The 26,893-nt window shown below is 41.5% G+C and overlaps 1 protein-coding gene across 2 annotated transcripts in view; it reads right to left on the reverse strand.

Annotated features, from left to right (window-relative positions):
* STAG1 (STAG1 cohesin complex component) overlaps positions 1-26,893 on the reverse strand; it is a 126,778-nt gene that overhangs the window by 72,000 nt on the left and 27,885 nt on the right. The window contains exons 2-5 of one of the 2 annotated variants that reach the window (XM_088538107.1): positions 25,350-25,470; positions 19,111-19,213; positions 9,749-9,913; positions 209-305 (exon numbers count right to left, since the gene is read on the reverse strand). In XM_088538107.1, coding sequence (XP_088394233.1) covers positions 209-305; positions 9,749-9,913; positions 19,111-19,213; positions 25,350-25,378 — 394 coding nt within the window. In that variant the 5' untranslated portion in view covers positions 25,379-25,470. Of the gene's footprint in view, positions 1-208; positions 306-9,748; positions 9,914-19,110; positions 19,214-25,349; positions 25,775-26,893 lie in introns of those variants that run through there. The other variant, XM_088538105.1, reaches the window with a different exon arrangement.

Consider the following 26,893-nt stretch of genomic DNA (forward strand, 5'->3'; position numbering starts at 1 on the left):
TGCAAATGACAGGAAAGTAAGGAAAAGAGAAGGTAGCCTCTGGACAAACAAGCTTTAAATAAATTATTCCGGACTGCAGATAATATTTCTATATAAACCATGCATACGAGGAATACCAATCCATGCCCCACATCTTTACCAGCATTTGTACTAATACATGGTTTGCATGACCACCAGATTTATTCTATGCGTTTCCCATGTTCTGTACCTCGACATCCTGAACACTGGATAAAGAAGTTGATTAAATCCAGAAGTGCTATGTCCCTGTCTTGTTTATATGATTCAATCCAGTCGTCCACCACAGACTGTCAAGAAAAAAAGAATATTTATTAGATACTTTTGTAAGTGTTTTATTAAAGGCAAATTACCTGTTCTATTCAGAACATAATTTTATAACTAAATATTTATGTTGCACAATTATACATGTGTACGAATTCAAAAATCTATACATCTCTCAGGGTGGAGACAGAACAAATATTGTTAGAGAATAGAATTTTATGTGCTGTATTCTGGTTTGTATTTGTATAAACTGAGGTTCAAAAGCAAATTATTGTAATTTCTCAAAACTCTACCTGCAATATTCATTCAGTTGAATAAAACAGTGACTCCTTACTGAATTATCAACATATATTCCAAGAATACTGACAGATCGCAACACTCTGGGATAAGAGCTGAATTTCCATTGCATAGTGAACACATCAACAGTTAGAAAGGTCAAACTGGGATGTCTGTCATTCAGAAATACCGTCCCTAGCTCAAGAAGACAGACTGCAACAGGGACTATTCTATAAACAATGCAGAGCTTGCTCCTTCTTACAGCAGTTGAGTGTCCATAAGCTACCTGAGCCACAGCAGAGGAAGCTGTCACAGCTTCAAACCGCACTTGCAAGCATAGAAGGCCCGTGAATATCTTTATAACCTCCAAGTTCTTACGGCAGAAGAGAAAATAGACCTCAATTCTTCTCCGTGTGTCCAGCATATTCACCACTGGTCACCTCTCTGCAGGCTGCAGGACCCGACTGTGGCTTGTACACAAAGGCTTCCCTATCTTTATCTTCGCCCATGCTTGTCACACCTCCTAACGTTTTCTGAAGTCTGCAATAGTGATTTTCTGAGCCTAGAAAGCCTCAGGTGTCTTTTCTGAGGGCTAGCAGCTAGCTCGCAGTCTATCCCTGTGCACTGGCCACAGTCAAGCTCCATGCACGACACCCCGTCTGGAAGCCCGGCCTAGACAGGCCTAGGAGGCCTGTCCCTGCTCAGCCTGAGCCTGTTCCCCACTACAACGCTCTGTTCCGCACCTACCCCGATTCACCTGCTTCTTCATATACCAATGAACGATGTTTGTTTCTGCAACCAAGGGATACAAAAATAAAACAGATGGAGGAGATCTGGATTTTTTTTTTCAACAAAACCAAAATTATTTGAGTCCTGCATTGCTACCAGTCAGAACCAGTCAGTTCAGTCCAGAGCCCATTCACACATATATTCACAAAATAATGAAGAAAAGGACTTGATTGCGAAACCTGAGGCAATGAGATTTCTTTAGCAGCAGGAGCAGAGAAAGAAACTACCAAAATCAGGGGGAAGACGCTGAACATGGAGAACAGATGAGGACTAGCACCTGCATCATCTGGGGCTGGCACACAATGTATGGAAAGTTTTAACTACAGTTTTGGACACTCCAGAAAATGTTTCAGACGGGATCCCCCTTCACCTAACTTTGGATGTACGGCCCAGCTTGTTGCTCATGTCACTCACCCCCTTCATACTGAACATAGTCAACACATTCAGTGGAGCTTATGGCGCAATTCATCTGACCATAAGAGGTACCCACTGTAAGCTGAGATAAAATGAGTTTACTGCTTAAAACTCTAGTAGTAATTAAGCTAATTAGATCTCCATTGCCCATCTGGAGAGCGCCAAGTCACAAGCTCCCACACAGACACCAAACCTGTGCGCAACCATCCCTCCATCACTCAAACTGTTGCTATCAATTCCTATGAATGAGGGTCATTTTCCAAATAGAAAAATCAAAATATCACATGTGGATTAGAGTGTAGCTGCTGTGCACCCTTCCACCTCTCACGCACACTTGCCGTGCTGCTGCTGAGTCTATTAGGGAGATTACAGCTTTTAGGCAACAGGAGGTAATGAAGCCAGACTGCATATGCTACAACAGTTGGAATTTAGTCAAACTGTTGACTTTTGATGTAACAGAAAAGAGCTATAAAAACTGAAAAAATGACAGTGAAAAAATAAAGGATACACATATTAGACCTAAAATAGAGACAAATATAAATTGAACCAAGGAAAAGTAGCAGAAGTCCAAAAAAAAATTTTTTTTGCGTTTTTCTTAAAGTGTTTCATCTCTTTTACCAACCTAGAGTGAGGCATGAGGCTAGGGATATTGTAGCTAATCTTTAAGCAACTCAAAGATTACCTAGCTTAGTTACAGCAATAAAATTTATAGATGATGTCAACGACACTCACATCATTCCCTCTCCCTTGGCAAAAACTGTATGTGTATATGTGTAGATAAATGTGTGTGTGTGTGTGTAGGTGTATATATATATGTATATATATACACACTTACATGTGCCATATATCTAGTTCAGCATATCAAGTCCACACAAGTTCATGCTACTGAAATGAGACTTGAAGATTTGAAAATAAATTTTAAAAAAAATCTGTAAGTGCTTCTGTTTCTATTTTTATGAGGAGTGAAAAATCAGATCTTCTGCAAGCAGCAGATAATGTATAGCACAAACATACAATCAGGAGAGGGATCTTCATCAGCTCATAGCAGCTCACAGGACAATCTCACATAGGAGGTCTATGGTGACCCTGCTTTAGGAGCTACCACGCAAGAGAACTTGAAGACAAGAATCTAAAGTGCCAAATAGGCCACCTTACAGATATAAGGACCTTAAAGGATGTTAGGCAAGTAATAGAATGGATCCATAGTCCAAATCAACAACTTGTAATCAGTCACGTAGACGCTGCAGCTGTATTGACCTTTGCATCTCTAACTCTGCTAAAGATAAATAGGAACACTTCATAGCACTGAAGAGGAATAACAGCTTGGATTGCCAGTAAAAGCAAAAGTCTGATTCAATGGATGAAATAATGAAACTAGTTATCTTATTACTTTCTGGAGGCTTTTCAGATAGGAATTCATTTGATATCCCTTCAGCACAAAAACATTACTACACTTTGGAGAGTTAAATGCTCACGGAAACAGAGGGACTAACTGCAGATGATACTTCGCAGAGCCCCACTAGATGTTAATGAAAGTTGATTTCAATAAGCTTTTTCACAGTTTAAATTAAGTAATAATTTGGCAGTAGTGCTGCTAACACAAAGGGAAAACAAATGGGATCCTATGAGAAATGCATGCTCAAGTATAAGATCTGAGTCAATTGTAAACCAAGGCAAATCAGGGACAAATAACATTTGAATAATTTGCCATTTCATACAGTTGATTGTTGAAATGCTTCCTTTACAGTGAATATGACAGAACAAAAAAAAGACTCTATGATGTGTTTAAATTCAAAGTGAGAAAAGGAAAAATACAAAAAAACGGAAGTACAGCTTATACTGATATCTTCTGCCAAAAAACAAAATCCAAATGAAATTCGAAACTTATTAAAACAACAACAAAAAAGGCATGGTGAAATTGAAAGTTTCAATTATCTGTATAAAAGAGCAGCCTGAATAGAAGGCAAAAGCTGGAAAGTGCTTTAACACACTGTGACAAGGACTTAGGAGTGCTGTGGAAATAAAAGCATAGGGAAGGAAATGAAAGAGCGAGAGATGTGTAATATTCTACGTTTTTCAAGTGAATCCATGCAGTTTCTGGGGGAAAAAAAAATGAACAGAAGTCATTTAAGGTCAAATTTGTTGGAAGAACGAAGTAATTGTACAGACAGTTCCTGGAGAGAAGGTAGCTCCTAACACGGAGAAGGTGGCTGCACAGTTTAAGCCTGCACTTTGCAATGGCTGTTTGGCTGCATTCCAAATCACAGGCCAGAAATATAATATACACCCAGTGAAAAGCCTAATATAAAGTTAATAAAAAAGAACTGTAGGTTGAAAAGCTGCAATTTATCCTTTTTACTGTAAGGATGGCCAATTTAGACTTTGAAATAGCTTGGCCTTTGCTAGCACCTAGGCAGCATTTTCTGAAAAATCAAAGTGATTCTGTTTTTTATCTTACTTTAATAGAACAGTACCTGCTTCTACTGTTTTTTTTTCTCACAAGCAAAAAAAAGGGAAAGGCAGCTTTACACAGTTTCTATATATATGCTTTTTTTCTTTCCTGAAGCAGAGACAGGGAAGGAATAAAATTCTAAATAAAACTTCTTATTCCAAAAAAACTTTGGGATCTGTACACTTCAGACAGAGACAGTTGTGTCTGTCTGGCATTGCATTGCATGTAGCTATGGCATTGCATGTAGCTATGTAGTTATATGCAGTGGAATGGGGAAGTAGACATTTGATATATCTATATCGAATACATCTAGCTGGTATCGAATCAGTATATTGAACAATATATCAGCAGTATATCAAATATACCTACTTGCTATATCTACCTGATATATTGATATATTGGAAAAACGTCACAGATAACCCAAGATATTTCAAAAAATGATGACCATCTGGACAGCAAAAGTCTTGTCTGGCTTTAACTCTATGGGTTTCAGCTATAATGTTGTTACATAGTGCATGGCTGCCATATGAGTTCACCTGAACAGCAAACAGGCACCCTCTGTCCTGTGCGGAACGGGCCATCCTACATCGCAAAGGGAAAGGCGACTGCGAAAAGATTAATTTGATATTAAAGGATTGCTCTTGGATTAATTGATGTTTGCTCTGGTAGCTAAACTGCTACGAGTATAACGAGCATGAAAGCATGCACCAAGGTTTTTTCTCTTTTTTTTTTAAGCTAGTAATATATAACCAAAGGCAAAGCAGGATGGAACTGCAGCCTTAGCTCAAATGACAAAACTGCTGCAGTTCTATTAAACTGCAAACTTTAGAGAATGCATGCTTAAACTCCCAAGGAGCTTCTGAGACAGTTTGTTTTGGTGAAACCCCAAATCATTATCCATCCTCCAAACCGAGGAATGCTGTGTTAAAAATACAACAAAAGTGGATTAGCTTAAAACATGCCTGTAATGTTTGTGAGCGGTTGATCCTTGGCAAAGACCTTTGCTCCCAAAGACTGGGGAGGCAGATGGAGAGAGTCTAGCCAGAGGAGAGGAGGGTGAACAGAGAAATTCAGGGTAGGGAGATCTATCAGGACTGAAAACTCAGAAACCACAGTCACCCCTGGTTCCCCCAAACTGCAAGCAGGGAGATACCACAAAATATATCCCCCTTCCTCATGCTCTTTCTTACCTGCCCATGGCAGAGACAAGATACTGGACCTTCGTCATGATGCAGTCAGAGCTGCTCTTACGATTTAAGCTCAAGAGACAAGGCATCCGTGTAAAACGCGAGCCTACACAAGGCAGACATGGCCATGGCTGTACAGTCACTTTATGAGGAATAAGTCTGAGCTGCTGCCAGAGGTGAACTGAATCAGGGAACTGATCTAGCTAAAAAAAAAATCTGTCAAAGTGTCAGGTTTTAATTAAATCTGCTTCTTGGTCTGACTACAAAACACACAAGAAAGTGTCAGAAACACCAGCTGTAGCTGTGGGAGAAGCTGCGACCAATCTTTTCAACAGCAGCCTTGTTTTTTGCCAGATTAAAGCAGGCATATAACATTTTTTCTTAATTAGAACCACTGGAAGGACACAGGAACATAGGGATTATCGATATCGTACAATAAGTATGTGATTAAAACAACTTGTTGATAAAATGGCAGGGGCTAGTGAAGTAGAGCCTAATCCACGCTGCGTGTGGTATAAACCCAACAGAGGCTGCTCCACTGCCCTGGGCTTCGTGCCTGCAGGGCAGTAGACCCTTCTGCACGGCCCGCCCCAGCTCCCGGCTGCGGGGCCGTTACGCAGATGGACACGGGGACCTCAGAACACCCAAATCCCTGTCAGTTGAGCCGGACAGACAAGGAAGGTGAGGCACCACATTTACCTTTGAGCTCTGCAGGGACAGAAAAGATCTGGTAGGACAATGAAAAATTCCCTTTCAACGTATGAGAACGCTTGCAATGGATCCATATCCCAAAAGGCTCTTTAGCATAGCATGGAGATGTATTTACTCTGAGCCACGTCTACGCAACACCAGTGTCTTCTGTCAGCTGAGCCTAAGCAAAGAGGTTCAAAACTCAGCAGCTCATCTGTACTGAAGGGCTAACAAACAAATTAAGGACACTGGGAACGCACCCAATGTTAGTGAGTAATTAGGCATTGATCTGTTCATTTTCCAATATCAAATACCTTTCTGGACTACTGATTACTCTCTCTGATCTTCTGGGGAGGCACAAAACTCGTCTGCGCGCAGTGAGGGATAACGCTGCTCTACTTGTTCGACTGCTGCAGAAACACACACCTCACTACAGTTGGTCGGTTGTAACTCGCTTGTAAGAAATTCTCAGACAGAGACTGAAACATCATCACTTCTTTAAGCGGTCTTTACATCCCTGCTGGCTTAATGCCACAGTCAAAGATCAATGCCAAATTGTCTATGAAGACTGAAACTAAACTGTATCCTGTTCCACCTGGAGAAGCTTAGGATGGGAAAAACAGCCCGTGGAGTAGCATCCATATAAAACCTTTGAGAAAAAGACACAAATGACAAAAAGCAAAGGAGTTTGACAATTGCCTAAAAAAAAGGGAGGGGGGCAGTTCATGACAAAGCCCAAGGCACAATTTGAATGGACTAACAAAACGCAGCAGCAGCAGCCAGCCCGGCCGCTGGGCCGTCCTGTCACGCTCCGCACTGACGTGGCTGCCAGCAGAGAAATTTCTGAAGCAACTATTTGTACAGAAGGTCCACGACAAATTAAACAGCAGTGACAGCAACTCAATACTTGTCTAATACATCGATTTATAGAGTTCAAGGAGACTTCATATGGAGAGAACTAGCACTTAATCATAGAGGCAGGAGTCTATCTAGAGGCAAAGATTTATATGCAAAGAGCAGCACCAAAATTATATATGCTCAAAACATCAAATATTAGCATAACTCTGTTTCCCTGGGAGGACCACACAGCAGTAAACCTAAAGAGAACTAAGTGAATCCTGCGATCGCATCCAAAATAGGGGACAAATTTAAAATACGTGAGAATTGAATGCAGCTAGAGAACGTGCACAATGCCACGAGCTGACAAGACACAGCCAGAAAAACCCAACAACTAAATTACATCTTGCGAGGAAACAGCAGGCGCGGACAGACCAAATATAAAAGCATGTAAAGTGATTAAGCACAAAAATTCCCATGTAATCTCCAAATATATTAATTTAATTTCTCTGTTTTTCATTACTGAATGCAAAGCCAAGCATGTCATAGAAAATGTAAGTTCATACTACAGGGAAATAATTCAATATCGAGAAAAAAGAGGTTCTGACATACACACACATGCAATGTTTTGTCTGAAAATTAGCAAGACTGAAAAAAAATGCCAAAGTTGGCCACAAAAAAATCCCTGCAGAAGTTATGAGAAACAAGATTGCCAACTGCTCCTAATTGCTACATTAAAATCCCACAGCTATTAAGAAAAATGAGAAGTATATATAAAAACTCTAATAATCTTGGTTTATAGAATCTAGGTTTCATATGGGATTACTATTTATCCAGAATTGCCAGACGAAAAAAAATTGCATTTTCTGTCCCATTATGGGGCTTTTCCTTTCTTTCTTCCTCTCTTTTTGGAATAGGGTTTTTTTTTTTTTTTTTTTTTTTTACCACCAACAAAGTTTTCTTAAGTACACAAGTGACACATACTCTTGAAATTATGATTGGGGTTCTTAAACATGGCTCAAATCATTTATGAAAATCTGCATCCCAACCTGTCAAATAAACTCACCTATCCCTTTGCTATTTGCTTATCCTTATTCCACTGCAGGAAGGAATGCCTACCTACTCATGTCTTAATACTAACATATATATACACAATTTCTTGTGGAAGTGCACTTATAGAAATTTTCTGTTGGCCCCTCTTTAGAAGTAGGTGAAATGCATTAAAAATAGTTCTTCACACAGACAAAGATTCATCAAATATCAAAGCGAGCCTCGATTCCTTTTCATTTGGCTTTGGCATATATCAATACCTGTAAGATAAACATACTACATGAAGCATATTGTACGTTCTGTACCACAGTAAAACCAGAAAATAGACTCCAGATGTTCCCTCAAATCCTGCCAAAAATGAAATTCGGAAAAGTGTTGAAAAGCTGTTAAAATTGGAAGCTGATTTAAAACCTACAGGGAGAAAAGTCACAAGGAATCTTCCTGCAGATTTGGAAGGAGTAAATTTGTTCTGTCTTCACCTACCAGGTAAGAAGGATCAAGCTTGTATAACTGCATATATCCTCTATGCACAATTAAAACACTGTTTTTCTTTCCTGATTTTTACTACTTTAAAAATACATTTCAGACCCTCCACATATTTGAAACAGCAAGAAAATTTCCAATGGTTTTACTCACTTGGAGGACTAGACTTCTGGGAGGGTTAGTTCGACCCAGGTTTCTAACTGCACTGGAAGGAATATTGAAAATGGGACTTGGCCCCTTAGTTGACTCATTTACCATTTTGTCGTTAATTTTCCTCATGTTATATAAAACATGTATAAAAACACAATTGTTTCCTCGTGTTTCCTCACGTATAAAAGCACATTGTTTACGCAGACATAGCGCAGACCCAACTCTTAAGTCACAATGTATTGAAAGCAAAACATGTTCCCCAAAAGCAAAGCATACTATTTGGTAGTGCCTGATGTCCTGGTTTGTTGAAATGCAAAGTGAAGCAGGTTTGCTTAAGCAATCCTTGCCTTTGCACTGCAACGCATGAACAGCATTTGGGACCTGCTGCTTCTCCTTCGAGTGGCAGTAACAAACTGCTAAAGCACAACAACTAACTGCATAATATAAACATGGTCAAAAACAATCACTTACAGAGGTTCTTGAGGCAGAACTCATCTAGCCCAATTAATTCTCCAAGACCTCATCTAAGACCTCAATAAAGAGGAAGGAGCACCTCCAGAGGCGATTCACTATCATACATATTTATCTTACGATGAGGAAATTTGCCTTCAGGATGTGTCCGTCTGTGTCTCAACCACGGAGGGAGTCCAGGCAACTGGTTTAGCCTTAATGTGCAGCAAGAATGCAAGCTGCAGGGCAGTTTCCAAAAGTGCTTAAGTCAGCAGGCATTTTTGTGGGAGTTGAAGAAACAGAAAAAATAAAACAAAAAAACCCACAACCTTTTTCTGTGAGTAATATTATCTTATGCTTTCTCTTCCTGTAAAACTTACTAGCGGATATCTTTTAATGCACTGCCTAATATCAGCATGCATTTTCAATTTGAAACTAATTAATGCAATACAGAGTTTAATTGAAATATGTGATTTTTTATGTCTCTTCTTTCAGAAGTATACATGACACAAAGCTCCCTCCATTCCTTATGTTGTCACATAAGGACTAGATAAAAGTTAAACATAAAGGTCTGTTGGACCAACACAGTTTATGAGAACACGTAGTTGTTTACAAGGACATAGCTCAGAGCAAACTCTTCATAGTCACAATACACTGAGCAGCAATGCAGTAACACGATCAGCTCTTTTACCTGCATAGCACTCTTCCCCAGCTTGACGACCTCGAACAAGGTGACAGGGTCCCCTTCTCCATTCTGCTGGGGGTGACCATTAGCTCTGCCACGACTTGCGCCTCTGGCTCCAGCTTCCGAACGACTCTTGTCTCCGGGCGACTTCCGCGGTTTCTTCGTGGCCGACTGGGCAAATAAAACCAGCAGAATGAAAGCCTATTATAGTGACGGCACCTGAAACCACCCCAAGGTTCCTTCCAAACCATACAGGGGTATTACACACACACTTACACACTCAAATACACACACGCACATCGCAGAATACGTCAGGTTAGAAGGGACCCAGTGAAGTTCCTGCTCAAAGAAAGGCCAGCAATGAAATCAAACGAGGTTTCTTAGGGCTTCAGGCACTCAGGTGCACAGGTTTATATTTATTAGTACTTGTTGCAAAGTAACTTAAAAGCCATTGGGAGGTCAAGGTAACGACTGTCAAACTCCCAATGGTAAAGCACCACAGCACGTCAGCACCCACATCGGTCTCATTCAACACGAGCAGATAGACGACATGGTGACTACATTTAGATAGATGGCAGCAAATTACATACAGGACAGCAAAAGTGTTGCAAGTTAGCATACAAAACAAAGAGGAACTGAGAAAAAACAAACATCTTAGGAAGATAGCAAATAAATTATTGAATATGCAATTGCCCGTGTTAATAGCAGTTTTTATATTTAAGCATTTTTCCCCAAAATCAAATAACTTTTGTAAGAAAATACATACATAAGAAAAAGATTCAGCTGTTCCACTCCATTACAATTAAATGAGTACATTTTACACGGACAGATTTAGCAGACCAACATAATGGCCCCATTCTTGCTCTAAATGTTGGGAATGGAGTTTTACCTGTGAATACGGCCTGCAAATCTAATTTTTTTTAATGTAAATTCTTTATAAGTTCCTCAAGCTTATAATCAGATCCTATAAATCCCACTTTTTAGATATGTCACCAACCGAATGCTTTGCTTTGAATGCAAGTTACCTTGTCCAAAAAAAGGCAGTTTCTTGGAGGAAAAGAAAAAGGTAAAATCTCTGGTCTGTAACTTCTCCCTACTTAGAGGCAGATGAGGGCAAAACCTGCCATTTTTCTACAGAAAAATGAAGCTATTTTGAGAAATTATGTTAAAGAAAACAAGATGCAAGTCACTCTAAGACTGCACCAAGGACAGAATCTTCATGATACCATTTACCTGTAAAAGCATATAAGTTATTTATTCTTCTAGATCTGTATAGGAAAACGGCTCCTAGATTCCACCTAAGCTTTTAGGAGAGAACATGAAGTCAACATTTTTGGTTGCATCCTCCAAGGGCACATGCATTAAAACTTTTCCTGCAGATAAAGGAAGTTCTTATCTGGAAGAAAGCTGGTAGAAGACAGCCAAGCTGTGATGTATCCTTCCTCCAACTGCTCTTGATAGCGCCAGAGAACTAAAAAAAAGGGGCAAGACAGACTGCAACTGCACCAGCCTCTTGCAAACATTCAATTAAAGACGTGCATACAAATGCAAACCGGAAAGCTTAAAATAACAGTAGATCTGTGTGAACAGTTTTTTGGGATAATGTGCACTTACAAGCAGAAGAGTAAGACCTTTATCATCAAGAAAATGATGAAATCATCATCAAAGGATGAAACGTTACCTACCAAACCCTGCAGAGACACGCAATCGCTGTTTAAAACACAGCAAAAGAGTGAATCAGATGAGTCAATGCACTGCTGAAAAAATACTGGTCAAAACTGGATGCTACAAGCCCAAGTAAAGAGCTCAAGATGGAAAAGATAAAGGGCTTTAGGGAAGACTTGGACCCAAATTAAAACCAGATCTAGTATTGAGTCTACTCAGTTAAAGCTTTTGTCTCATACAGATCCTTCTTTTGACAACAAGGATACGACTTATGGCAGAGGAACCAAGTCTTTGAGTTAACAAAGGCCATTTCACACGGGTTAGCCCAATCCAGATGCAGAATCCAGGCCTCAAGAAGGCACAGGAAGGATGCTCTGCTGAGAAACAGAAGAAAACCCCAAACCGTATCCTTCTCAGCTAGGCAGAGAATGAGAGTGTCTTTGGTAGGGGAGGTGCTAGATGAAGGGTGTCCACAAAACCTCCGCTCCTGAGCACCAGATGGGCATTTGGTAAGAAGCCCAAGCTAAATCCTGCTTTGGGGTACACACACAGAAACAAATCACATCTAGGTTCTACAGGCACCAGGCCCAGGAATTATGAAAAGAAATTCTCTGGCCCAGGAATTATGAAAAGAACCACCATGGAGCATCTGCTCAACTAGGGATGAGCTGCAAAGTCAAGCTGGAAGAAGTGACTGGTACAAAACGTGACATTTTTTTAAGATCAAGCAAACTGAGTAAATATGTAAGTCCACCTTTGTGAGGATCCACCAACCAGTCATCAAGATACAGAGAAATCGAAACTCTCCAGCATGAGCAACTCTAACAGTCATTGCTTGTCCTTCCTAACCTTCAAGCCACTGCAGAAAGCTAGAGGACACCGAGAAAAAAACAAAACATACAGGAATGTTATCACCTAGGGACTGAACAAGCATTTCTCAGTGTCAAAACAGACCTTCCTCTTGTTTACTACTGATTTTATGGGGAGGCTGCCTGAAGAGTAATAGAAAAGGCAAGTTGGTTAACAGGATGGTACCTAAATGCATTAATGAATCCTTGGAAAAACTTTCATAATCCAGTTGTCCACTGCAACAGAAGACCAAATGCTCCTGAGTTGAGTTAGGACCACTGGGAGAGGAATAAAGAACCAATGCTGGAGAAAACTTCTCTATTACACACCAAGAGATGCTGCTTGGAGCCAGGAGCTTGCGAGTTACTAAAAATGCTTTTGCTGTGAGAGCAGCGATGGCAAAGCCTCCTGGCCTCCATGCAGCAAATAAGACCTGACAACCAAAACCGGTGGCTCTTTCACTGGAACCTGAAGTGGGCTGGATGCAGAACCTAAGCCAAGTGTTTCTGGCTGTGGGGAAAAAGAGTCCCACAAAAATCTACACATCTAATTGATTTAAACATTAAAGGAAGTGCTCTCTATTGTATACAAGATTTACCTACTTCGTATTTTCTTTTTCAACTCCTAAAATATTCCATAAACAAGTTCTACAGCTCGGGCTGTGCACAGAATACTTCACAGTGCAATGATTATCATTCCACCAAAATATCCCCTAAGGATATGAATATTTTATTTCTCACAGACTTCAGCTGAGTAGATTCTGCTTTAACTAAAAAAAAAAAAGAAAGAAACACCTGGCATGGAGATCAGCTTCAGAGAGATGAAGGCCCCCAAATTATACCCATATGAAAACAGAAATTCCTGATTGTTTTTTAAATGTACACGTTAGATTAAATTCTCAGCTGCAGTTGTTGTCGGTTTATACAAGGAGAAGTTAATGATCCAGAAGCAAATCTAAAATGGCCATTTAATGGATCACATAGTTTACCTGTTGCTTTATGGTTTTCACTAAGGTAAAAGGGATGTACCTTAACTACAATTAAACTGAAATTATGAAAACTCATAATTTTACTAATTTAAAAAACCTAGAGAGATGATGATCTTTTATAATTTCCTTCTTTAAAACTATTTTTGAAGAAAAAAATGGGAAAACCTCCACATTTGCAAAAACATGTAATGCAAACATAATATTAACTCGCGCATTTCAGAGAAAAAACAAAAGTGAAGGTGGCTTGAGATTTTCTTTAAACTCCACCAAATTGATCCCATGTATTGCAGGAGGAAAATAAAGACATCTAGCTATGCTTCTGGAAGACGTATTGTCTTTATGCATGCTCACACTATAAGTACACTGAGATATAAGCAGTAACAGAATTTTTAATGTTACCAAGAGCTGTGGGAGTTTTTCCAAGCGCAATTTCTCTGTGTATGAAGCCTTGGGCAGCTCAGAGGGGATGCGATCTTGCCTTCCCTCCTCCCCCTAGCTCAAGGAGAGCAGAACCTCTGAGGCAGAAGGGCAGGCAGACGGGCTGCGAGCACACATAGGCACCATGCATCCTATGGGGAAAAGTGCTACAGGTCTGCAGCTCCTCTGCCTTTTAAATGACAGTCTGGATGTTCATTCCTACTGTAAGCAGCTTAAAGCAATAACCTATTCACATCAGCAGGAAGAAGCTTTCTAAGCTTCCACTAGTTTGGGACATTTGGTTTTTTGTCATCCTTATTTTAAAAAATCTAGCAAGAGTCCTAAAAGTGACGTGAAAGCTCAGGCCCTAGGAGCATCCAGTGCCCATGCCAGAGGACTAAGAAAGGCTAAGAGTCTGCTGCAAAAGTATAAATTCACGTAGGAAAGAAAAGCTAAAGTATCATGCTCTCTTTCTGCACTGAAAGATGCAAAAGGACCTGAGAGCAAAACCGCCCACGTGGTGTTGGGCCAAAAGCATCAGCAGTGCCTTGTTCCGTCTTGCTTCAAAGAGGAATACGAGGAGGAAGGCTGGAGGAGTCTCGAGCTACTCCTGCTTTTAAATGCAACAACTGAGATGTAGCCAGGGGTGACTCTCACTTCTTTGACCCACGGCAGCTGAGCCTGCAAGCCAAGCTATACCGAGCTCCTGGGGAGGTACGGCCAGGTAGGTTAATACAGAGAATGACGACATCGTTAGAGAGCTTTCTCAAGGGAGTGCTTATCCATGAGAGGTGGCAAAAAGGCTACAGCAAATGGGACCTGCACCCCGGCTCACTAATGGGAGAGCTGCGTTACATCATGAGGCCTTGGGCTTTCCAATCCCCGACTAGAACCTGTGCGCGTGCACCTGGAGAGCGCTCCGAGAAGCGAGGGAAAGGCGCTCCGAGACCCGCGTCCGTCACCCAGCAACAGGCAGACTGTCGTGGGTCAGCGTGCCACAGGGTTCACCACACGCACATCCAGAGAGGATACGCACATACAGCATCACACAAACACCCACGTCGATAGATTCCACTGACCAGGCAGGTTCATATCCCGAGCAGCTGCTCCACAGAGTGCTTTTCTGTGGGACTCATTTTGGAGATGGACCTGGGCTGCTGCACAGCCTGAGCTGGGCACAGTGCAAATGATGCTGAATTTGCTGCAAGGGTCTGCAAACTCAGGACATTTGAGCTAGATGTGGGAGTTACTCTGGAGGGACAACATGCTTTATGTCTTCTCAAGTCAACTGGCCAGACTATGTTCAGGCAAATACTCATTAGAAGAATCTCTAAAGGAAAGGAGAGGTGGCCTGGAAAATAGCTTCTTCAGAACGGGGAGTTCCACCCAAAATATTAGAAGTTCTCTATGAACTGAAAATGTATTTGCTACAAGTGGCAAATTTTCAAGCAAGGATCACAGAATCCCAGAATGGTTGAGGTTGGAATGGGACCTCTAGAGATCATCCAGCCCAACCCCCTGCTCCAGCAGGGACACCCAGAGCAGGGGCACAGGGTGGCATCCAGGTGGGTTGGAGATCTCCAGAGAAGGAGCCTCCACAGCCTCTCTGGGCAGCCTGTGCCAGGGCTCTGGCACCCTCACAAGAAAGAAGTTCTTCCTCACAATGAGGTGGAACTGCCTGGGGTTCAACTTACACCTGTTACCGCTTGTCCTGTCACTGGCCACCAGTGAGAAGAGTTTGGCTCCATCCTCCCTACATCCTCCCCTCAGGTACTTGCACATGTTGATCAAATCTCCTCTCAGCCTTCTCTTCTCCAGGCTAAACAGGCCCAGCTCTCTCAGTCTTTCTTCATAAGATAAGATCGTCTCCTTATGAAAGTTCAGCACCTTCAAGGAGGAATATCTTTGGTGTTTAACACATCAGTGCTGTACAACATTGCTGGTGGCCCAGACAGTCCTCTCTGGGGTGTTCAGAAAGCCTGGAAAACAACCCCGTGCAGCAGCCTACCTTACTGATAAAGGGCCAGGGCCAATCTAAGCACTACAGTAGAAACCCTATTTAAAATGAATCCATAACTACAAGTCTTTGACAGACTACGCTGTGCGTTAGCTGTACAAACGCAGCTCCGCAAACTTTCCTCCCTAGGGAGAAGCAAGCCTTTGGGCATACCTTTTTTTAGGTCTTTAAAATAAATGAAAAAACACTGAAGCTAAATACCAGTAGGGAAGAACAGCTACTAATTTTACTAAATATGTTAATCTCTCTCATAGCTGAGAGGAAAGGTGCCTCCCGGTAGCTAGTACCAGGAAACAGAGGAATGTTAGCAGATGGCTCAGGAGGGGAGCAATGCAGGAGCAGCACCTCCTGCGGGAAACAGGTAATCCATCACCCATGGGAAAGGTGGATGGGGATGTGGAGGAGTAGGGGAAGTACCACGACAGTTCACCAACACCTCTAACAAGCCTGTGATTTTCAATGTTACAAATAATGCCTTACATAATAAGGCACTAAGGCTTATATAGGAAGGAAAAATATTGCAAAGGTAAATGCCTAGCCTCTCCAAGATATCTGTATGCTTTCTCAGGGGGAGCAAAGATGGAATAACGTTTTAGTCATTATTTGCAGAAGCACTGTTTGCAGAAGCTATTTTGCTTGTTTATCCTTTTCCGTTCCTGCAGTATCAGGTAAGGAAGAAGGATGTGGCTGTGGATCTAAATAAATACATTTAGCCAAGTCTCCTGGAAAACTGTAACAAAAAGACTGGATCTGTGGATGAGGGGAGAGCAGTGGATGTTATTTACCTTGACTTTTGCCAGGCTTCCACTGCTGTCCGCCCCGAGCTGGGAAGCTGTGGTTTGGCTGACAACTAGATGGTGGGGAGCTGGTGGAGCTCCTGGTTGAGCTGCTGGGTCATCCTGTAACAGGAGGCTGGTGAAGAGCTTTGGGGGAAAGGACCTCAGGGACTTGGCAGACAGCAAGCTGCATATGAAAAAGCAACGTGTCAAGGCAGCAAGGAAGGCCCACTGACACCTTGGGCCGTATGAACAGGAACAACCAGGAAAGTCACCGCTTTCTACTTAGCAACTATCAGAGTGTGCCTGGAATACTGGGCCCTTCTCAACGGAGGGACAATGGAGTTGTGGCCCTTTCAATGCAAGATATTTTGATAAAATAGAGCAAATCCAGCAGAAGGCTAGTGACAGAGTAAGAGGGCTGGGAACGCTTTCCCTGCAGGGCTTTTTACAGCAGCTCATGGTGGGAGGACAAGAGAGAGCAGATACAAACTGAAGTAAGAGAGGTTCCGACTCAATACAAGGCAAAACTTCACCAGCCAGAAAGCTGCGTAGTGGAACAGGTTGCTGAGAAGTTAGACCTCCTCTGTCCTGGACAAAGGCCTGAGGGATGTGGTCTGACTCCAGAGCTGACCCAGAGCAGGAGGTGGGACTGGCCAACCCAGCCTGGGGGACTCCTTGACTCTATGATGATCTTTGCTGCTCTTGTCTGAAATTCTTCCAGGGCTATTACATAAGCTTTGGAAATTCTGGGGTAAGTGTGGAAGGAGCAAGAAAATCTGGTTTTATACAACATGTTCAAAACATTGGCAAGCTATGGATTTTTTAATGGACAAATTATCTGTTTTACCCTCTATTCCTTCCCTCACAATTCTAGCACAGGATTTGATTTTTTGGCTCCTGTTAAACAGCACGATGATGTTTTCATGCAATTGCCTGTCATAACCCTACAGTCCTGCTCCTCAGCAGTAATGAACGGTCAGCTCGCAGCCCATCAGTTTGTGTGAACCTACGACCGTTTCCCCTCCATGTTCACCACCTCACACTTACATACACCTAATGAGCCTGGAGCTGTGCTAAGCAAAATAAGCAATTGATCCTGCAGAACAGTTGACAGCAGGACTGGTAAAGTGCTTCAGGGAACAGCCCCATGGGAGATACTAATAAGCTTAAGATAAAGGATGAGCAATGTCTTTGGTGACATTTGTCTTTCCTTTCCAATGAACATTAGATTTGAACTAGTGCACTTGTAAGTGAAATTCCTAGACTCTGACAACTTTCTGGGGTAGCAATCAGGTTGTTCCATCCTCTCTTTCAATTAGATCTGCAAGAATTCACAGATTCATTCATCTCAGACTCACAGACTAGTGAGCTCTTTTTAAGACATTCGTCATTTTGTCTTTTGCTTAAAAGCTGTGTAAACAGGTGACCTGTTCTTAAAATGTCTCAACATCTTAACATGTTGCTTATTAAAATAAAGTCATCAAAAGTGTCCACCTGATGTAGAAAACAGATCATCATAAGAAACACTGTTCAAAAACTTTCAAAAACAAGGAAGAAAAATTGCCCAGAAGAGCCCAGGACCTAAAGTATCAGCTCCTAAAGTCCAAGAACTGTGAAGCAAGTTGAAAACCATTACAGAGGTGTTTGCTGATGCAGGCAGCACCCTTGAGATACACATGGTTGTGTCCTCTCTAGCAGCCTCGCTAGCCCAGGCATAGGCAGTTGGACTCTGGATGGATCCTCTTAGGGTAAAAAACTCTCTATCCAGTAGTGCACAGTATCTGTGGACATTCATCCTAGCAGTGTACCTGTACGCAAAGACCAGGAGGAGAATCAGAGGAATTAGCAGCAAACAGAACTTCCCACTGAGAACCTCAGAAGTAAAAACGATGATCACACACAACACAACTTCTGTATTTGCCTATACATTGGCTAGCATATAAAATAAATAAAATAAGAGAAAACTTCCCTAATACTATGTGCCATGGAGAAATGCTTCTGTATGTTCCCAGTCATGGTCTGGCAATGGTCAAAGAGCATTTCTCAGAAGAAGAAAGGCATTCTGTTAGCAAGTCTTATACAGCAGGTATCAAAACCATGGATTAACTACTGGGCTACATCGGGTGAAAAACTGAAGCTCCTCATCCACACGCAGGACACGGCACATATCAGTTACTTCAGTTTTTAAAATGTGTTATTGGATCTTCCAAGGCATAAAGTTAATGCTATGCTACAACTCTTCCGTTCACATTAGCAGATTATTATTTACTAAAAGGATGTCTCAAATGTCATTTGACACTTTAAGAACCCATTAAAATGTTCAAAACAGAAACTGGTCATGCTTACTGAGATTACTCTCACATCAGGAAGAATGCTGTAATATGACAGTAATAACAGAATTGCAATGTACACATAAGTAACTAGTGGAAGAAAAAAAAAAGCTATTAGGAGCTCATTTTTATGTCCCTTTTTAATCACTCCAAGCACTGTTTGTATATCATTCTGATAAGTATTTCATATTTAAAGTCTTCATAAAGTTTGACACAGGACTCATTAAAAGCCTATTTATGTGACCACAAGATGATTAGATGAAAAACAGTTTGCAGTCAATTTTAAATAGATGCATAACAAAACAAAACTAAATTACACATACTGGAGGCCTGCCAGGACGGCCCCTTTTTCTTTTTCCTTTGACTTCTGTTTCTTCAAGCTCACTGCCAGCATCTGAATGTGCAGTAGTTTCATTTGTAGAATCCCTAGGGGGGAAAAATACTAGATAAATTAAAATGATTTGAAATTAACAAGTAATCTATAACGGACTGATGAAATATTTAGTCCTAAGCCAGAAAAAAGAAATATAAGTCAGCATTAAAAGGCTTGCCACATTTATTCTGCAAACTAAGGAACTAAGCATTGCTAGTCCTGGCAAAAAGCCTTACCTTTTTATGGGTTCAAATTGCATTTTATAGACTGTAAGTTATTTAAATTAACAGTTTATTTTGAAACCAAGTTACACTTGAAAAACTGGCTATATTAAACAGCACATTCTCAAAATATCCATCCCACAACATGTATTCACTGGTACCAATTTTATTAACTACTTTTGAGCTGCATTTGTCTTCGAGGTCAGGCTAAGGCAAACAGGAGCCTGATCGAGCTGCCACGTTACAATAATTCTGCAGGTTCCCGCTCGGTTAAATTGTGCTTTTGTGAAATGCTCTGGCACAGCTATTCACACAGAGAGCATTAACACCGGCCACAAGGCACAAACCAGAAAACTCACTTTGATCTTCACACATGTATGATTCTTCACCTGGGCAGTGAAAAACCCTTGGCATCACTGAAGGACTATCAGCACAGAAGCCCACAAGAGCATTTTGTCCTGGTTTAGAATGAGACCATGCTAAAGAGGGAAAATCTGTTACCCCCAAATTTATCTTTTTTCCCTCCAATCCGGATCCACGGGCACTGCTCTGCCTTCAGCCAGGCCCGCTGCCTCAGGGCACTCAACTTGTCAGGGATCTGCTGGTGATCAGGTTTGGCCCAGAAAGGACCCACAAGCAAAACTATCCCTGTCACCAGTGTGATTTATTTCCGTTTGTGTGAGATCTCTGTACATGAAATAAAAGCAAAATTAGCATTCAGGATTACCTGAAGATGAGTCTAGTCTAACCAGAGAGTTCTTTAAATCTAAATTAATTACCTTGAAGTGAATGGAGTTAAATTGCTGTAAAATCTGTACAGAGGGAAGGGGAAGAAAAAATATTGCTATTCCATTCTGTTACCCAGGCTCTTCAAGCCTGAGAAGGTTCAGTGCACCAAAGATAAGCACTGTTTGGACCTTCCAGCGTGTCTAATTTTAAATTTGGCATTTGGTTTATAAATCAGAGCTACTTCACAGATCTGGTGTACCACCAAGAAAACTATTTAGTAATGCAGAAAGATCCAAACAGCGTTACACTGAAATCGTGAATGTGCTGGTACAGCAATGCCCCATTGGCATTGCTGTCATCTTGGAGGTGGCTCTCACGAGAAAAAAAAAATAACTAATGAATTTCTAGTATCTTAAGTCACTATTTTCCAACCTTTTCCAGTTTTCACACTCAGACTTACAAAGGGCACAAAAAAAAAAATAGAACAAAACATAAATGAATTTGCTTTTCTGAGAACAATTTCAATGGACCAGCTCAAAATACTCCACATACCCCCCAAAACCACAGGCCCTTATTAAAAATAAACAGTAGACAAAGCTATTTGAGTTCCCAAACTATGTGCTTGTAAAACAGCATTTCTGCAGAATATTTTCAGTGTAGCTCCACTGATATAAAATTAAAAGCAAAGAACTTCTCCGTTCTATTAAACAACAAATTTGGACATTTCCATGTTGAATTATGAATTTGAAAAAATGTCATTTGTTTAAAAAACATCCCAAAGGCAAACCAAAAGAAAACTCCAAACAACTCCACACATAGTTAAGAAAAATGTGATTAAATAGGACCACATTGGGAAAAAGCGAAGCAGCAAACGCAGCCGGAAAGGCGGCCGGGGGGCAACGGCCCCGTCTGGCCTGTGTTCTGAGACGGGCCTTCATCCTGCAGCTCCATTTGACAAAAAACACATCCCGGCTCACAAATGACGGCCTTTTTTTCCCCTATAACTTTTGAAGACAGAAATGAAAAATCCCACATGAAAATGTTTGCTGCTTTCTGTTGCTGCCGGGGAAATTAAAGCCATGCTCTCTGCAGGGAAACTGCATTTCTCCCTGATCTCTGCAGATCCAACTGTAGGGCATGTTGCAGCCTAGGCAAGCTGCCTGTTCTGGGGGAATCGCTGCACATACACCTACCATTGTCAAGGCAAAGATTTTCCTCTATTAAAACCAGATTCAGTAATCCTGCAGGCAAACGGCTCAGACATCTCCCTGGCAATGCAGCAGCTATACAAATAAATTAATCAAAGTGTTCAGTGATCCTGCTTGCATCCCGCTCCCAGACAGCTTGATCTGATTGCAGCCTGTGTCTGGCTCTAGCACAACCGGCATAGTCGGTTCCGGATATTTCAGTAGCTTTGGAAAACTGAATTCCGAAGGGACAGCTGAATCATTGAGAGCCTTCCCTGGGTGGTAAGCAGAGCGTTACCTCAGCATCACATCCCTGCTTCGCTAGCATCTTTCCTGGCAAAATCTCAGTGCTTTGCTGGAAGCCTTTCTGGAGAGGCTCAGTACATCAGCACTAAAGTGAGATAGATTCATCTCACCTCAATTTTAGAAAATACCAAGGCACAACATACCCCGTCCTAAGGTCGGTGCCCAAAATAGGTCAGACAGCTCATGCTCTATAAATGTCCTTTTCTCTCCATCGATGGCAAGGTTATCTAGACAAGCAATGTAGGTGTAAGTGCCTAAAATTAGACCGGATTAATCTCACCCAGGGAGTGTGTGAGGCAGGAAGATTTCTTCCTGCAAAGAATCTCAGTCTGAAAGGAGCACCTCCAAGGAGCAAACGAAAGGGGAAAGCACAAAAGAAAGTGTTCCCTTCAATGCTCACATTATCTGGGAAGGGTTGATATGATTCAGAACAACCTACAGTCTTGGACTACTTTACTGTTACCACAGCACTTGGACACTCGGATAATTCTTTGCAAGTCCCCAAAAAGGGGCTCACACACGGGCCTACTGCACAAAATGGCCTTGCACTCCTTTGGTTGGGAGCACAAACAGGCCCCCTTTTCCTCCTTTCTGAATTCAGAGGACGAGTAAAGCATCTCTCGGCCACTCTCAGTTCTGTGAGGTTTTTAACACTTAGTGAGGTTCTGGCCAGCATCCATCTCCCTCATTCCCCACACATCTTAAGGAACTGCTAGGAAATAATTTATCTAGTGGCAGTCATCCACATCTTAATAGCCCAGAATTACCCTGTGCCTATTTTATGTGTGTGACTAGTCACCTGAGGGAAAAGCTTTGGCCTAGCCACAATTTACCATTTATCCTTCCCAAAGCTTCTGGGATGCAGAGCAATATGGGCCTAAGACCTATCTCACTCAAGAGATAGGAGGAGAGCGGTGGTGCTGAAGGCTAAACCCTTCCTCTCTAAGACACCCTTGACATAGCAGAGACAAGAGAATTTGGCAGAGTGTGAGGACACCCAGAAGACTGGAGTGGACAGAGTAAAGCAGACAAGTGCTACCTCCCTGCAGGAGCACTATTTTACTCTGCTTTTTGGTTGCTGTGGTGGCTAAGGCATCCAGAAAACTTGGATTCATCTTGGAAATTCCAAATTCTGCTCTGAATTACAGTAAGTAGCCCTTGAGAAAAGCCTTGCGGCAATGGAGAGACTGCAGATTACTGGACAGCTCTCTGCTGTATCAGGCTTCTGAAGAACATGTTGCCACTGACAAAGTAAATTGCGCATCTCTGAAATCAATCAGTGGAAGTAAGTTTGCCTTCCTCCTACTATTACATAAAGCCTTCACTATAAATCTCTTGCTACCCTCCTGAAAAACATCATAGCATAAACCTACATCCATTTATCAGCTTTACTAAATACTTATCCGAACGTTTACCAGGGTCACGGAGGTGGCTTCAGGTTCTAGCTGTGATAAATTCAGCAATCCCTACCACCAGACTCAGCCTTCTGAAAAAACACATTCACAAAGAGAAATGGCTAAATGCACAGGCTCATGAATCATGGATGAATCAGCTTTCATGGATCTTCAAAACCTGAAGAGGAACATGCCTTGCAGCAAATGAGTCATCCCACCGAGAGAAGACTCGGTTACCTAGGTCAAATGAGCCAGAGAGGGGTTTTTTGTTGTTGCTGTTTTTTGTTGTTGTTGGGGTGGGGTTTTTTTTTTTTTTTTTTTGCTACATTTGAAATACAAAGAATTTAAATCCTACCTTCACTGCATTCAGAAGCCACTTCTGCAAATTCAGAAGGAGTTTCTTTTTCTGAACTCCTCTCAGTTTCCCTCAACACAGAGAAGAGTTTGTGAAGGAATATTTGACATGGGCCCAAGTGAAGTACAGTAATATATCAAACTGACTTTAGGACCCCTTGTTTAAAGGGGATAACCTACAAGATTTTAAAAGGGTATGAAAGTGGATATAGGCCACACGAATGGTAGAAGATTACAATAATCCTTATTAAAGCTGCTTATTTAAGGGCTAGAAAGAAAACCTTGCCTTTCTCTCTGTGCATTGTGGCTTTTCAGATCTGAACGGGTGAAGCTAATATATCCCAAACTGAATATTGCTTCAGATTTTCTCATCCTTAGCCAGATTCCTTTTTGTCTGCTTGAGATCTGCTGAATTAGCTGTTACCACTTTCTCTGAATACCTTGTTAACACTAGACAGTGTTTGTGTGCTCAGGAGAGTCCTCAAATCTTCATATGCAAATTGTACTGATTTTTTTTTTTTTGGTAAGAAAAAGAAACCTCTCGTGTTGTTTATGAGCAATCAAAACTATATCACAGAATCCAGAATGGTTGAGGTTGGCAGGGACCTCTAGAGATGATCCAGTCCAACCCCCTGCTCCAGCAGGGACATCCAGAGCACGGGGCGGCATCCAGGCAGGTTGGGAAGATCTCCAGGGAAGGAGAGTATCTCACCAGCAGCCCCAGCTCCATTGGGAATACAGAACAAGTGTGCTGCCTTTTGGGTTTTGCAGTTCCCTAATGCTGGTGGCTCACAGTCACCTTCTGACCAAGCAACATGCCAATCTTTAATGTCGCTCAGGTTTTCCAGCTGGTGAGCGCCAGGGATACAGAACAGTTTTACATTTTTTAACCGTAAAATCTATGCTATTACATCCAACAGTTTCAACTGGGAATGGGAGCACCCCTTTTCCACCAGTACGTTGACAGTGTTCTCCATCTTTTCGTCCTGGGCGCATTTCACCACCACTCTCTTACTTCAGGATCATGGCACATCCATAAAAATATTAAATAAGAAAAGTCATTCTAAGATTACCCTCAAAGTTCACCCGCAACATCCTCCACGCTAACGCTTCCCTTCTCAGTGCTATCCAGCCGGATCAGCCTTCTTTTTAACTAGGCACTCACCCAAAATGAAAACTGCCATTTTTCATATCTTTTAAAACCATTTCAAAAAATAAAAGTTAAAGCAGTGCATATTATTAAAGTCAGACAAAAAAAATACAATTGCTCAAACATTCAATTCATTAAATAAGGGAGCTTAAAAACTTAGCTTTGGAACACAGCTCAAATTTTAAACTGATGATTTTTTAAACACTCTGATTATTTCCATTTTCATATGATCATTCCCAGCAAACAACTTAGCATTAAGTAATGACAAATAAAGTTCTATTTTGTTCCCGTTTCTAAAATTCCTTTCTTCATCCTACTTGGCTGGTGTCTAGCACCTCTCATTACAGACTTGCACTGGGTTGTCTCCGTAATTGACTACATCTAGCTCCAGTGATGTACCCAATTGTGTAAGCTAGCTGTATTTGCCAACGAAATCAAAACACACTGACACCAATAGCTGCCTTCAACTGCAGAAGCTGAAGGGATTTTTTGCACAAGTGCAGTTCATCATAAGAAAAAGCATGCATCAGGGATACATGAATATGGTCAATAATGATTAAAATCGATGCACATTTTTGAAATCTTACCAAATTCAGAAGCATAAGAGGAGTAAAGATTTGGAAAAAAAGATACAGCAAAGCTAAATCACCGTATAACAAAACACAATTTTTAGAAGTGTTTAATTCTTACACAGATTTTGAGCCTATGATACCACACGGAAAGCCTGCAACAATCACACTGAACTACACTTCCCTCAAGCTCTTGCCTTAGCCATATGACCATCTTTCCACAGACTTCTGCCTTTTAAAAGCTGCAAAATTCAAATATATAAATAAATGTGTACTCACTGTAGTACTGGCAAATCTGAAGTAATCATTTTTGCAGCACTCTTGACAGTAAAAGAGCTACATAGAAATTCTCCTCAAAGATTACTCGGAGACCACTTGCATGAGAGAATGTCAAAGTCGTCTGTAAAACGGAAAAGAAGAAGAAAAGGTATTAGCTGAGATTCTAAAACAGTCAATATACTCAATAAGCTACTTTAAACAGAAACAGTCATCTCTGAAGTAAAATCACTATTAAACCACGCTCAAACTAGAACGTATGTCCCCAGGACAGTTTAATCATATTCTTGCATTCATTTTTTTACAGTTATGTCTAGGCAACCTTACATTTTCCGGAAACAAACTCAAAGTACTTTGTATCATCTCCCATGTTTGTTTACATATTCTAACAGATTTTTGCTTGGTTTTGTGCATATCCACAGGAAAAAAAAAAAGAAAATTAGACACAAATACAATGAATTCATAAGCATAAACAAGCACTGAGAAGCCAACCAACTAAACTTCCAAGCCAAAACATTAATGTAAGAAAGAGCCTTTCTTGGCTGGGAGTCAGAATAGAAGGTCTGCACCTGCAATCACCCCACGTTTGGTTTGGGCACCGGGACGGAATGGGTGAAAGACAATATTCCTGATTATTTGCTGGAGCAGCACCGTCCTGCCTCAGAGCACCTGCAACACCTCTGATGAAGCCAGGCATCAGCTCCAACAACCCACGAGCTCTGCCTGTGGCAGCGCTGACCCACGGGTGAAACCCCTCCAGCCAGGAGACGCATGCAGGAGCCGCCCAACACGAGCAGCGGTGACCTCAACAGACTCAACGCAAGGACAAGGGGATAGATTTTTCTTGTTTATAAACTGCTGCACCCTGGTTTTCTCCTTTTCTACACTAGCATTAACAAGGCATCTTGGTGCAAAGCAGATTTACCCCAAATGAAAGTTTGCCTGGAAAGGGCAGTAATGGCATTAAGAGCTCCAAGGCCGAGGCACCAGGCTGCAGTAGGACACAAACCACCTACGTGTGATGCAGCTCCTCACCAACAGAAACGTTACAGAAAATGTTATTTGTGCTATTTGCCCAATATCAACGTTTCTTCGGCAGAGACACTGGCCCTTCCTATGTTTTAGGGGCTAAGACTACTCTTAACAGAATAGTGTTTCCACTCAACAGTATAAAGTGACCATTTCAGATACCTGCAGGAATTTATTGTAATAAATATCTCTCCAGGCTGAATTAAGCTTTGTATTGATTTCCCATGCAAAGAAAAAAGCAGGTTACTGCAAATGGATCAGCGGGCGCTCCATGGCACAAACTGCCAATATTTACATATGACATAAGAGGAATACTTAATCAAATCCTAAAACAGAAGATGAAAGCATCTAATTAAGCCTCTGAAAATGCTCATTTTCTCCTGCATGGCTATTTGTGACTGGGCAATCAGTGCGTTGTTTGAAGCACAAGTGTTCTGTGCACACCAACACACACAAACCCTCGCGTGCACTCTCACACATGATGCCTACACCTTCACCTTGGCTTCATTTAATTCCAG

The sequence above is a fragment of the Tinamus guttatus genome, unplaced genomic scaffold, assembly GCF_059628265.1.
Source record: "Tinamus guttatus ecotype Peru unplaced genomic scaffold, ASM5962826v1 Tinamus_guttatus_pri_ptg000927l, whole genome shotgun sequence".
Classification (NCBI taxonomy): Eukaryota; Metazoa; Chordata; class Aves; order Tinamiformes; family Tinamidae; genus Tinamus; species Tinamus guttatus.